The 15311-nt window shown below is 40.4% G+C and overlaps 1 protein-coding gene across 4 annotated transcripts in view; it reads right to left on the bottom strand.

Annotated features, from left to right (window-relative positions):
- Positions 1–15311, bottom strand: part of LOC112235851 (protein TANC1) — a 266252-nt gene that overhangs the window by 63622 nt on the left and 187319 nt on the right. For all 4 annotated transcript variants that reach the window (XM_042316348.1, XM_024404398.2, XM_024404414.2 and 1 more), the window contains 2 exons: positions 14251–14532; positions 12259–12416 (listed from right to left, as the gene is read on the bottom strand). In XM_042316348.1, the coding sequence (XP_042172282.1) occupies positions 12259–12416; positions 14251–14532 (440 nt within the window). The remainder of the gene's footprint in view (positions 1–12258; positions 12417–14250; positions 14533–15311) is intronic.

Below are 15311 nucleotides of genomic sequence, written 5' to 3'. Positions count from 1 at the left end.
CCCTTAGATCCAGTGAAGGGAAATATTAACACTACAGCATACAATGACATTCTAGACAATTCTGTGCTTCAACTTTGTGGCAACAGTTTGGGGAAGGCCCTTACCTGTTTCAGCATCATAATGCCCCTGTGCCCAAAGCGAGGTCCATACAGAAATAGTTTGTTGAGATCGGTGTGTGGAAGAACTTAACTGGACTGGGCTGGGGTTGACCTCAACCCCACGGACACCTTTGGGATGAATTGTTATGACGACTGCAAGCCAGGCCCAATCGCCCAACATTAGTGCCCGACTTTACTAATACTCTTGTGGCTGAATGGAGACTCACCTTTCCACAGAGGGGTCATATTCGTGTGTAGCCCAAACTGTTCGCTACAGACAGACGATGGCAGATTGGCTGTACCAATTGTAGACGAGTCTCTAGACACTTGTGGGCGTCCTGGAACAAAACAACATGTACGTGTTCAGGAGAGTCTCATCTTTCCATCGGGGGGTCATAAGAGTTTGTAGGCCAAATCGTTCAGACGTTATAAACGTTTTCGTGAGAAGACACATTTTCGGGATGTCTCATGGTCTGAAAAACACCGCTCCAGCTCTGCCATCTTTCACCGCGGAAGCGGAAGGGCAGTGGATTGAGATGCATCCAATGCAAAAAAAAACTGCTAATTCGATTTTCACGGCCCGCGGAACCCCTCTAGGGGGTTAAACATATATTTTGAGTTATTTTCATTAAATAAACACACACACTGATTTATTAGACATACAGTAAATTAAAAAGACTGCATGGGGGCTTTCAAGATGTTCAAATTCAGTGGCACGTGGCTCCTAGAGGCTGCCTATTCCCTATAGCAGTGGCTTGCTGTTGTCATTTTTATCATTTAGCAGACACTCAGGAGCAATTAGTGTTATGTGCCTTGCTTAATGGCAAATCGACAGATTTGACAAATTCACCTAGTTGGCTTGGGGATTCAAACCAGTGTTACTGGCCCAACGTTCTTAACCGGTAAGCTACCTGCTGCCTTGTCATCTCACATTATACTATCCTGTGTTAGTGCCGCACTGATTCAATGCATCCAGTGCAGGAGTGGAAGGTCATTATGATGAGTGTTAAAAACATGTGTTATTGAAATAACAGTCAAGAAAACAGGGCACTCTGAAGCTGAACCATTCATGTGATGTACGTAACATGACTAGGGACAAGGGTGAATGAAACGGCTTGGAATGTTTTAGTCATATTTCATTATTTCTAAAAGTTATACAGTAATGTTTGTAAATGGCAAGCTAAGCTGCAAGGTGGATGTGGTGTATCTTTTGGGGGGTTGCCCATGCAAGCTAAGCTGCAAGGTGGATGTGGTGTATCTTTTGGGGGGTTGCCCATGCTGCATATTGGTTCAGGATTATTAAATGCCCGGTGCACTACTTTTGTGAATAATTAGCATCAGTCAAAGGTTTGGGCACATCTACTCATTCCAGAGATTTTCTTTATTTTTACATATTCTACATTGTAGAATAATAGTGAAGACATCAAAACTATGAAATAACACATGGAATCATGTAGTAACCAAAAAAGTGTTAAACTAATCCAAATATATTTTATATTTGAGATTCTTCGAAGTAGTCTTTGCCTTGATGACAGCTTTTGTACACTCTTGGCATTCTAACAACCAGCTTAATGAGATCACCTGGAATGCATTTCAATTAACAGGTTTGCCTTGTTAAAGGTACATTTGTGAAGTCTTTAGTTTCTCTTTGCTTATTTGAGCTGTTCTTGCCATAATATGGACTTGGTCTTTTACCAAATAGGGTTATCTTCTGTATACCACATCAAACTTGTCAAAAGACAACTGATTGGCTCAAACGCCTTAAGAAGCAAAGAAATTCCACAAATTAACTTTGTAAACATTAAAAAAAACATAATTTCGCTTTGACAAATGACTGGTACTGTATGTGTGTGCGTGTGTAGTGAATGTGTGGGTTTTGTGTGAGTGTCAGTGTATATAGTGTGTATATACAGAATAGTCTTATGAGTGTGCATAGAGTCAATGCAAAATATGGTCAGTGCAGATAGTACAGGTAACTATTAATTAACTACAGTATTTAGCAGACTTATGGCTATATATCAGTCTTATGGCTTGGGGGTAGAAGCGGTCTCGAAGCCGATGCTCTGGTACCATTTGCCGGATGGTAGCAGAGTTAACAGTCTATGGCTTGGGTGGCTGGAGTTTTTGGCACCACCTGACATAGAGGTCCTAGATTGTACGGAGCTCGGCCCAGTGATGTACGATATGGCCAAAATATCATATCGTGGTATTTTTCAAAATTTTGATGGTATGACAGTATTTTATGTTTTTGATTTATAAAAGTTCTAAATTTGCTTAATGATTAGTGTGTGACCGTAGGGTGGCAACACATATATTCTAAATTATTTCAATGGGTCTTTCTCGTTCTGATTGTTTTATACTGTTCAATTCAACTTCAACCTAAAATTGAAGTTGAATTGCGTCACTCCAGAGCTATTTTCAGGTCTCTCCAGAGATGTTTGATCGGGTTCAAGTCCGGGCTCTGGCTGGCCCACTCAAGGTCATTCAGAGACTTGTTCCGAAGCCACTCCTGTGTTGTCTTGGCTGTGTGCTTAGGGTGGTTATCCTGTTGGAAGGTGAACCTTTCCCCCGGGTCTGAGGTCCTGAGCGATCTGGAGCAGGTTTAAATCAAGCATCTCTCTGTACTTTGCTCCGTTCATCTTCCCCTCGAACCTGACTAGTCTCCCAGTCCCTGGCGCTGAAAATCACCCCAACAGCATGATGCTGCCACTGTCAGAGTGACCCTTGGGTTCTTGGTCACCTCCCTGACCAAGGCCCTTCTCGCCCGATTGCTCAGTTTGGCCAGCTCTTGGAAGAGTCTTGGTGGTTCCAAACGTATTCCATTTAAGAATGATGGAGGCCACTGTGTTCTTGGGGACCTACAATGCTGCAGACATTTTTTGGTAACCTTCCCCAGATCTGGGCCTCGACACAATCCTGTCTCGGAGCTCTACGGACAATTCCTTCGACCTCATGGCTTGGTTTTTGCTCTGACATACATACTGTGGGACCTTACATAGACAGGTGTGTACATTTCCATTTTTATAAATTTGCATAAATGTCTAAAAACCTGTTTAAGCTTTGTGTTCATGGGGTATTGTGTGTCGATTGATGAGAACATTTTAGAATAAGGCTGTTAATGTAAGAAAATGTGGAAAACTGGAAGAGGTCTGAATATTTTCCGAATGCACTGGAAATAAACCAATTAATAAGCCATTCTGTATTGACAAGTCACCTCAGGTTGTAGGAAGCTGCTATATTCATGTTGTGAACTGTGAACCACAACCATTTGGACAATTTACCCAACCTGAGGTCTTTCTGACCATACTTCTAACATGTTACCCTGGCAACACTGATGTTGTCCCAAATGGCACACTATTTCCCTTTATTGTGCATAAGACGCTCGTCAAAAGTAGCGCACCATATAGGGAATAGGGTGCCATTTGGGACGAAACCAGAGACGAGTCCTAGGGGAGTCTGGCCCGACACATCATTTGCCTATCTCTGTGAGTGACAGAAGTGTGCAGTAGCAATCACAACATGTTAAGGATCCAGAATGAGCTTCTCACTCTCTCCCTCTCCATTGTATTAGAGCTGCCAAGGTGAAAATTGGGCCTGAGTGACTTCGCATTGGATTTTAAGTCCATTTGATGAGGGAGAATCAAGAGGAATGATTATTTAACTAAGCTCAGAGCTCGCTGCAAATCAAACGGGCCTTTGATGTGAGAATTCATTTAATGGGGACTCTGTGTGATTGTCTTCAATAGACATCCAGGACCCCAGGGACATGTTTTAATTAACTTGCTTCAGATACAAATAAATTAATGTAAACAAACATAAATCAACTGAGTGCCGCACGGTCTGTTATGTTTTTTTTGACAAAACCTCATGAATACTAAAGGAAACCCAGCCTCGATATGAAAGGACATGATTCAGGGAGGCGCCACAGCCTCCCTCCCCAATCTACAGTGGGATGAAATGAAGGACAGAAGAAGTAGACAGAGAGAAGAGAATACATGCATCTGTAAAACTGGAAGAAATGATGAAAACATCAGTAGCCAAAACATCATAATAAGTACCAAGTGGCCTTTATAAATAGTGAAACTCGGCACAAAAGCAATAATGGCATTATAACGAATATAATTGTCAATTTGAACATTTTATTACATTTTTTATCAAAATGCCTTCTGGAACATGTGAACTTTCATGTGCCTTCAAAATAAACTTGTATGCCATCTGTAAATACAAATAAAATAGTTAAATTGTGAGCCTAGTTGGTTAATCCGCGGAAAAAGACAGGGACCTTCCCGCTAGCCATGATTAGCTGAGATAATGGATGGGCTGGACATGCCTAGAAATGAGTTTGGATTGGTCTGCCATATAGAATGTTTCTGTTTATGTGAAAGATATAACGTTGGACTGCCCTCAACAACATGGACTGCACTAAACAACATTACTGCCCTGTATTTTAGCAGGCGCTATAGACAAAGATCAGTGGGGAAAATGTATTATGGACTACTACTACGATCAGTGTGAACCAGAGTGACTTGACACAACGTGTCTCGACATGTACAGAGCATTTGGAAAGTATTCAGACTCCTTGACTATTTCCACATTTTGTTATTTTACAGCCTTATCCTAAAGTCGATTCAATTGTTATTTTTTCCCCTCATCAATCTACACACAATACCCCCTAATGACAAACCAAAATAAGATTTCACATTTTTGCAAATGTATTAAAAAGTACTTACATAAGTATTCAGACCCATTAATCACTTCTTTGTTGAAGTACCTTTGGCAGCGATTACAGCCTTGAGTCTTCTTGAGTATGACGCTACAAGTTTGCAACACCTGTATTTGGGGAGTTTCTCCCATTCTTCTCTGCAGATCCTCTCAAGCTCTGTCATGTTGGATGTGGAGCATAGCTCCACAGCTATTTTCAGGTCTCTCCAGAGATGTTTGATCGGGTTCAAGTCTGGGTTCTGGATGGGCCACTCAAGGACAATCAGAGACTTGTATAGAAGCCACTCCTGCATTGTCTTGGCTGTGTGCTTAGGGTTGTTGTCCTGTTGGAAGGTGAACCTTTGCCCTAGTCTGAGGTCCTGAGTGATCTGGAGCAGGTTTTCATCAATGATATCACTGTACTTTGCTCCATTCATCTTTCCCTCAATCCTGACTAGGCTCTTAGTCCCTGCCGCTACATCCCAACAGCATGATGCTTCCACCACCATGCTTCATTCGTAGGGATGGTGCCAGGTTTCCTCCAGACGTGACACTTGGCATTTAGGCCAAAGATTTAAATCTTGGTTTCATCAGACCAGAGAATCTTGTTTCTCATGGTCTGAGAGTCATCTAGGTGCCTTTTAGCAAACTCCAAGCGAGCTGTAATGTGCTTTTTACTGAGGAGTGGCTTCCATCTGGCCACTCTACCAATAAGGCCTGATTGGTGGAGAGCTGCAGAGAACTCCCTCGGGTTCTCCCTGACCAAGGCCCTTCTTCGAGTCTCATAACAAAGGGTCTAAATATTTATGTAAATAAGATATATATAAATACATTGATATGTATTGTTTTTTTTTGTTGCAAAAATGTCTTAAAACCTGTTTTCGTTTTGTCATTATAGGGTGTTGTGTATTGTGTGTAGATTTAATCCATTTTAGATTAAGGCTGTAGCGTAACAAAATGTGGAAAAAGTGAAGGGGCCTGAATACATTACGAATGCACTATACATGTCTAGACAATAGTTACCCATCCACTTAGGTAGATGTGGCTGGTGGGTGGTTGTCACATTTCTTTCACATGACCCATCAATTTAGACAAGTGTGTCTGAGTAAGAATAATCTAATATTTATACAATATTTTTTATCTCAACACTACAGTGCAAATATGCAAGTAACTGTACTGTATACACCTTCTGTATCCTCTGCATGTGACAAATACAATTTGATTTTACTTGATATAGTGTGTTTACCAGAGACGGTAATGTGAAGAACAACATGACCACATGTTGAAGAACAACACCAAAGTCAGATTAGGATATAGATGAAGTGTATTTTTACTACTACTTTTTGCTATTACTTTTACCACTTTTAGACTTGAAATCTTTGGTTATTTACTACACTACTCACTCTGTTTGGCACATGGCCTCACAAGTGAATCCTTAAAGAGGTTGGTGGGGCTAAGTCTTAAGAGGGTGTGAACGATGCTGAATGGTGTAGACAAAGAAGAGCTCTTCAGTAAAGTAGGTGTACCACAATATTCTAGGGCCATTTTCTCAAAAGAGGGGTCCACAAGTTTATCAACTTTCAAAGCAGAATTATTTTCCTATTGTTCCTCAACTGTAGTGTATGATATACAATTTTCTAGCTCCGAGTCTCTCCTTTTATCCAATGTAAAAAACACCATTTCAAATTTTGCTACATAAGACCACATTGAGGCAGTGAGTCAAATGTTTTGTCAGCTCGTGCTTATATTGTGTGCATCTTCACACAACGGCATCAGTTGGATTTCAGTTATTCATGGTGCCGGCCAGATTAGTTTTCTTTACAAGCAAATTGTTCACCAATGACAGTGAAGTTAGGAAATTGTTCATGGTGACATTTCTCTCCTTGCCAATGTGAGGTTCCACAAGCCCCATCACCACATTCTCTGACTCTCGATCACTTGCTGCCTGATGTGGATATTTTCACAGATATTGAAAGCCGCTCAGCATGTAAAATTACGCACGCTCTCACTGTGTAGCATACTTCAAATAGCCCGGAGGAGATTGATAAGACTGCTTTGATTCAGTGGACTGATATAGGGTACACACAGTGCCTTCAGAAAGTATTCATACCCCTTCAATTATTCCACAGCCTGAATTCACAATGTATTAGATTGTTTCCTCCCCCATCTACACACAACACCCCATTATGAGAAAGTAATAACATGTTTGTAAAAATGTTTGCAAATTGATTGAAAATGAAATACCAAAATAACAAGTTTTCATAAGTATTAACACCCCTGAGTCAATACTTTGTAGAAGCACCTTTGGCAGCGATTACAGCTGTGAGTTTTTCAGGGTAAGTCTCTACGAGCTTTCCAGACTTGGATTGTGCAACATTTGCCCATTAGTCAAAAATCTTCAAGTTATGTCAAATTGGATGTTGATCATTGCTAGACAACCATTTTCAGGTCTTGCCAAAGATTTTCAAGAAGATTTAAGTCAAAACTGTAAATCGGCTATTCAGTAACATTCACTGTCTTCTTGGTAAGCAACTCCAGTGTAGACTTGGCCTTGTGTTTTAGGTTATTCTCATGCTGAAAGGTGAATTAATCTCCCAGTGTCTGGTGGCAAGCCGAATGAATCAGGGTTTCCTCTAGAGTTTTGCCGGTGCTTGGCTCCATTCTATTTATATTTTATCCTGAAAAACTCCCCAGTCTTTAACGATTACAAGCATAACATGATGCAGCCACCACTACGCTTGCAAATACAGAGAGTGGCAATGTGTTGTATTGGATTTGCCCCAAACATATCACTTTGTTGTATTCAGGAAAATATTTTCACTCTGTCAATTAGATTAGTATTGTGGAGTAAACTACAATGTTGTTGATCCATCCTCAGTTTTCAACTATCACAGCCATTAAACTCTGTAACTGTTTTAAAGTCGCCATTGGCCTCATGGTGAAATCCCTGAGCAGTTTCCTTCCTCTCCGGCAACTGAGTTAGGAAGGACGCCTGTATCTTTGTAGTGACTTGTTGTATTAATACACTATCCAATGTGTAATTAATAACTTCACCGTGATCAAGGGGATATTCAAGGTCTGCTTTTTTACCCATCTACTGTACTAATAGGTGTCCTTCTTTGCGAGGCATTGGAAAACATCCCTGGTGTTTGTGGTTGAATCTGTGTTTGAAATTCACTGCTCTCCTGAGAGACCTTACATATAATTGCATGTGTGGAGTAGAGATGAGGTAGTCATTCAAAATCATGTAAAAAACTATTATTGCACACAGAGTGCAACTTATGTGACTTGTTCACACTAAAACCGCCATAGGTCAACGAATACTGATGTTTGATTTGTAAATAAAACATAAAGGCAAGAGAAAACCTACCTCCTGCACCTTCCCTGACTTTTACTAAATGTTTGCATTTTACATTGCTCAGTTGTCAGAATCTTTAAATGCCAAACTGAAAAGTATTTAGAGCTCTTTTACCTGTTGTTTCCACACCTAGTACCACCTTAATGGGCCAAGACAAATGCGCTGTAGGATGTTGGTACCAAGCCAGGCGCTAATGCGCCTCTCTCGCCTCACTGAATGACAAATGGATGAATGGGAGATAATTGTGCAGATTACTTCACAATTTGATTTAAATTAGGCCTAGCTGAATGACAAGGAAGGTGAAGAGGTTGATTTAATTTAGAAAGACAATAGTGTAATGATGAGTTTGTTATGCCTATTTGTCAGCTTTGGCGCTCATGTTTATAGCAAATAATTTGACTTGCGGGTTGATATATTTTCCTTTTGTTTTACTTTGTAAAAATAAGCTGATATGGGATTGTTTTATTTACTATAACTATGTGTTGCAGTAGGCCTTTAGAATAACGCAAAACATATCTTGACTATATCCTAATTGATGAGAAGGGACTTGAAGGGAAGCAAACGATGCCAGCAAACGATGCCAGCCCACTGAAAGAATGACAAATGGATGAAAGGAGGTAATTGTGCACATTACTTTAGAATCAAATTTAAATGAGGCCTAACTAAATGGTAAGGAGGGAGAAGATGTTGATTTAATTATGAACAACAATAGTATAATGATGAGTTTGTGTTATACCTATTTATCATCGTTGGTGCACATGTTAGTAACTTGACCACGCACCTTGCGGGTTGATATCATTCTGTTTTAAGTTTTACTTTGTAAAAATAAGCCGTTATATGGGACAGTTTTTTATTACTAATCACATTTATTGTAAGGGAAACGAAAATATGCTACGAAAACATGCAGTAGGCCTTTAGAATAATGCAAAACATATCCTTGACTATCCAAGTTGATGAGCGCGGGAAAGCAAACAATGTCAGTCAGCCAGCACAGCGGCCCATCGAAACTACACCTAAACTAATTTCACACATAAGAGTTAGAATATAGACTAGATTAAATTGACAATAGTCTGATGAGTGACAATATTATCAGTTGTCAAATTGTACATGAAGAGATGGGCATAGCTTGGAAATGACAGATGCAGGGAAAGGATCAGTTAATCAAATCGTCCTTCAGAGTCACATGCAGGTAAAACATTTTGATTTCTATATAGTATCAAAAAGAGCATATTCTGCAGTTTCTATGACACTTACATTTGTCAAATAACTCTCAAAATTCAGAGCTGCAATTCTTTCCATCTGCACAATCCATGCGTTCAGCAAATTATCAAATTCACTATTCTGTTTTCTTTTAAATACATGTTTTTATTTCCACAATGTTTCTTTAGACCTGACAAAACTAAATTATTACGGACGTCTTTATTACTTATAGCCTAGAGTAACATAAACTAATAAAAATGAAATTATGTTCTTTGTAATAATAGTTTTATGGTTTTCTAATGTTACCTAAGACCTTTAAAAACACCACTAAATGATTATTCTTCAGATAGCATATATGAAATGTATTTACTAGACCGTTAGAATATTGATGAGTCATCAGTTGGAAGTGTCAAGAATTGGCTTTAGGCCTACATTTTCACTAGGAATTTGCATATTTATAAAAAAAAACATATCCTTGACTCTATCTAAAAATAAAAATACTGTTGTTAAATTTCTACATGGATATACTGTGCATTTCCACAAATATTTATTCATGCATATCATGCTATACAATTGATTCTTCACTATTTAACAAGCCTTGGTGCTTATGTTTGCGCACCTTGCGGGTTGATATGTGGCAACATTCCCTAGCAGGTACTTACAGGCTGAAAGGCCAGTCGGTGCTAGTGTTACGCACATTTTTACTCCTGAACATACAGTTGAGGTCGGAAGTTTACATAACTTAGGTTGGAGTCGTTAAGACTTGTTTTTCAATCACTCCACAAATATCTTGTTAACAAACTATAGTTTTGGCAAGTCGGTTAGGACATATGGTTTGTGTCATTTTTCCAACAATTGTTTACAGATAGATTATTTCACTTATAATTCACTGTATCACAATTCCAGTGGGTCAGAAGTTTACATGCACTAAGTTGGCTGTGCCTTTCAACAGCTTGGAAAATTCCAGAAAATGATGTCATGGCTTTAGAAGCTTCTGATAGGCTAATTGATATCATTTGAGTCAATTGAAGGTGTACCTGTAGATGTATTTCAAGGCCTACCTTGAAACTCAGTGCCTCTTTGCTTGACATCATGGGAAAGTCAAAAGAAATCAAGACCTCAGAAAAAAAATTGTAGATCTACACAAGTCTGGTTCATCCTTGGGAGCAATTTCCAAACGCTTGAAGGTACCACGTTCATCTGTACAAACAATAGTACACAAGTATAAACACCATGGGACCACACAGCCGTCATACCGCTCTAGAAGGAGACACGTTCTGTCTCCTAGAGATTAACGTACTTTGTTTGCGAAAAGTGCAAATCAATCTCAGAACAAGAGCAAAGGACCTTGTGAAGATGCTGGAGGAAACAGGTACAAAAGTATCTATATCCACAGTAAAACGAGTCCTATATCGACATAACCTGAAAGGCCACTCAGCGAGGAAGAAGCCACTGCTCCAAAACCGCCATAAAAAAGCCAGACTACGCATTGCGACAAGCACACGGGGACAAAAACCGTACTTTTTGGAGAAATGTCCTCTGGTCTGATGAAACAAAAATAGAACTGTTTGGCCATAATGACCATCGTTATGTTTGGAGGAAAAAGAGGGATGTTTGCAAGCCGAAGAACACCATCCAACTGTGAAGCACGGGGGTGGCAGCATCATGTTGTGTGGGTGCTTTGCTGCAGGAGGGACTGGTGCACTTCACAAAGTAGATGGCATCATGAGGAAAGTTACGTGAAAACTTATGTGGATATATTGAAGCAACATCTCAAGACATCAGTCAGGAAGTTAAAGCTTGGTCGCAAATGGGTCTTCCAAATGGACAATGACCCAAGCATACTTCCAAAGTTGTGGCAAAATGGCTTAAGGACAGCAAAGTCAAGGTATTGGAATGGCCATAGGCTTTCCATGACAAAGGGCTTGAATACATTTTGACTGAAGATAATTCAGCTTTTTATTTTTAATTAATTTGTAAAAATGTGAAAAACATCATTCCTATTTGACATTATGGGTTCTTGTAAAAGTCAAGGGGTGTGAATACTTTCTGAAGCACTGTACCATTTTAAGATTATAATTAGCATGGATCAATACAATAGAATGGGCCACCCTGATCTTAATTTAAAATAGTTGATTATATAATTATGCATCGTTCGCTTCCCCTCGCTCATCATCTCACCCATTCTCCCTCTTTCTCCCCATCATACTTTACTTAATTTATTTAATCTTTTGTTATATGTGTGAAATTAGTTTCAGTATAGTTTAGGTTCCGATTCAAAGCAATTATTGGGGTGATTATCAGCTCTGGGCACTTTCAACTATCGGAAGAAGGAGTGGAGCGGAGCTGGCCTTACTCTTGGGAGAAGGAGGGCAACGGGGGAAAACCATAAAACAGTCATGTTTGTGATATTAAGATTCTAACACTGACTGTGTTATATAGACTTATTTAGGAAAAGACAAGGACAGGGGGGACGGACATGACTTAAAAAATAATAAATAAATAATATTCATGAGCAGTCAAAATGACTGCTTTAGCGGTTCTAGTGTTAAGGTATAGACACTCTCGTTGACTTCTTGCTATTCTGAGCACCAAGATGCACTTCACAGTAACAAAATGTCTACTTTGAACCTGACTGGTAAAATGACACAATGCCCCAAAGCCATCATGTGTAATAAATACATTTCCATGCAAACTTACAGAAGAACAACTTAAAAAAGAGACCAGAAGTCATTTTATAATCTCAAAGGGTATGTCCCAAATTGCACCATATTCCCTATATAGTGCTACTTTTGACCAGAGCTCTATAGGTGATCTGGGACAAAGAAAGTCACAGCAACAACATTCCCAATTGTTGGGTTGGGCTATGAACTGTGATCTGGCAATGTGAGCCTCCAGTACCTTGGTGGCCAGGCGTTTGACGGCCTCCTCCTTGCGTCTCTGGACCTCAGGGGTGCCGGGACAGCTGTTGTTCCGCATGGTGTTGGTGGCGCTGGGTGGAGGGGTGGGCTGAGGGGGCTGGCTGAGGGGGAGGTCGGTGCTCTGGGGGTCTCCACCATCTAAAAGGAAGAGCGGGAGGGAAGCAGGGTCGTCCATCAACAGGAAGACTCACTGTAAAGACTATTCAGGTGCAACCATGGCTGCATCCTAAATGGCACCCTATTCCAATGGTGCACTACTTTTTACTCGTCAAAAGCAGCACACTATATAGGGAATTGGCTGCTGTTTGGGACTTAGCTGATAACTTTTCATTGTTTGACAAACCAGTTCTTACTCTCACAATGAAAATATATTTTCATTCGTACAGAATAACCTTGTGAGATTGTGTGGAAGACTTATGCATAGCATATAGTATTCAGCATTTACCAACTCGAGAAAGTATAGAAATGACATCAATGCAACCAAGGCTGTGCCCTTCTGTATTCAGAAACATACAGTAGTCTGTAGCATTACAATTACACTACCGTTCAAAAGTTTGGGGTCACTTAGAAATGTCCTTGTTTTTAAAAGAAAAGCACCTTTTTTGTACATTAAAATAACATAAAATTGATCAGAAATACAGTGTAGACAACGTTAATGTTGTAAATGACAATTGTAGCTGGACAGCTTCATTAAATAGTACCCGCAAAACACCAGTCTCAATGTCAACAATGAAGATGCGACTCCGGGATGTTGGCCTTCTAAGGAAGAGTTCCTTTGTCCAGTGCCTGTGTTCTTTTGCACATCTTAATATTTTATTTTTATTGGCCAGTCTTTAATATGGCTTTTTTCTTTGCCACTCTGCCTTGAAGGCCAGCATCCCAGAGTCGCCTCTTCACGGTTGACATTGAGACCGGTGTTTTGCAGGTACTATTTAATGAAGCTGCCAATTGAGGACTTGTGAGGCGTCTGTTTCTCAAACTAGACACTCTAATGTACTTGTCTTCTTGCTGAGTTGTGCACCGGGGCCTCCCACTCCTCTTTCTATTAGAAAATGTTTGCGCTGTTCTGTGAAGGGAGTAGTACACAGCGTTGTACGAGATCTTCAGTTTCTTGGTAATTTCTCACATGGAATAACCTTCATTTCACAGAACAAGAATAGACTGACTAGTTTCAGAAGAATGTATTTGTTTCTGGCCATTTTGAGCCTGCAATCAAACCCACAAATGCTGATGCTCCAGATACTCAACTAGTCTAAAGAAGGCCAGTTTTATTTCTTCTTTAATCAGGATAACAGTTTTCAGCTGTGCTAACATAATTACAAAAAGGTTTTCTAATGATCAATTAGCCTTTTAAAATTAAAAACTTGGATTAGCTAACACAACATGCCATTGGAACACAGGAGTGATGGTTGCTGATAATGGACCTCTGTACGCCTATGTAGATATTCCATAAAATATCTGCCTTTTCCAGCTACAATAGTCATTTACAACATTAACAATGTCTACACTGTATTTCTGAACAATTTGATGTTATTTTAAAGGGCAAAAAAATAGCTTTTCTTTCAAAAACAAGGACATTTCAAAGTGACCCGAAACTTTTGAACGATAGAGTACATATTTTTTTCTGCCAAGTGAAAACTTTATACCTCTCTGTATCACTTCCTGTCAGAACCTGTATGATTGACGTGTTGGGCTACATAGTTCCTGGACATTTCATGTCACTACTGTACATGTTGATGGATTTAACCACACATTATTTCAGCCCGCAGTCTAATCTCCTTTCTGTAAGTCCCTGACATGTCTATTTACACGAGAGCACCCAACATGAATGATGATGATGAGGAGGATTAGGTCACATTTGTTTGGTCCAGGCAGTGCGTGACTGTGGATGTGTCCTGGGCCCTGGTCAAAAGGAGTGCACTAAATAGGGAATAGGGTACCATTTGAAACGTAACTACGGGTTATTTCTTACTTTTGGGCGATGAGCTGGGACTGTTAGAGGCGATCTGCCGCATGCGGCCGCCGTGACAGCTGAGTGCCACCAGGCGGGAGATGATGGCCGTCTTGCCGAAGCCCACATTGCCCACAACCACGGCGCCGCGGCTCTCCTCGCAACCGTCGCCCTTCAGAACATCCTCCAGCTGCTGGAAGAGCCAATCGCGGCCCACAAACACAGAGTCTGTGGTGATGCTGGGCACCTCGAACAGCAGTGGCTTGAGCATGATGTCCACCGTCTTGTAGGGAGCGAAGCGTGCTAAAAGAAACCAAATAAAAGACAAACATTTACCAACTGAAAGTTCATAAGAAAAGAGGGCATATATAATGAATCATACATTTAGCTAGGCGTAAGAGTGAATAAATAGACAGACATTTATTCCCTAGCTGGCGTGAAGCCAAGCCTCGAAACCAATTCAGTCACTGATTAGGGAACGTCTCCATCTGAAACACCGTTTACACCTGTACTGTTTACCTTACACATCTTTCATCTGTTTTCTCTGAAAACTTGGCCTCCGCATTCTAATTTATCTCTCATCTGGATGTGCACGTTTGATCTTGCCGTGGCGCGTGTATGTGTCAGGTTTGCAATCCACAGAAATGTTAAACATTGTATCATATTGCGTCATTTTGCCGGAGTATCATCCAGGATAATCAGATTGAAAACAACATATTTTTCTCCTGTAATCATCTGAACCGTCTTTGTGTGTCTCATTGTCACACCATTCGTTCACAAACCATTTGAGGAACATTAATATCAGTTGATCGTAACAAAAAAATCACTGTCCGTCTGTCCATCTGTCTGTCTACGGCGGTTGCAGTGTGGTAAGTGCTGACTGTCAACCAGGCAATAAACACCTGCTGCAGGCCAAACACTCTTCTCAGGGCTGTTGAGGGGGAGGAGAGGAGATGCCTGGACTGCAGTCAGTGTCCACCGCACAGCTAGAGAAAGAATGGGCTATTTTTCCTCTGTAGCTCTCTCTCTCTCTCTCTTCATCATTGCCCTCTCTATCTCTCCCCCCTCTCTCTGTATTTTTC

Source organism: Oncorhynchus tshawytscha, linkage group LG03 (genome assembly GCF_018296145.1).
Source record: "Oncorhynchus tshawytscha isolate Ot180627B linkage group LG03, Otsh_v2.0, whole genome shotgun sequence".
Taxonomy (NCBI): domain Eukaryota; kingdom Metazoa; phylum Chordata; class Actinopteri; order Salmoniformes; family Salmonidae; genus Oncorhynchus; species Oncorhynchus tshawytscha.
Note: the sequence above shows the minus strand (reverse complement) of the source record. Positions and strands in the feature narration are given on the sequence as shown.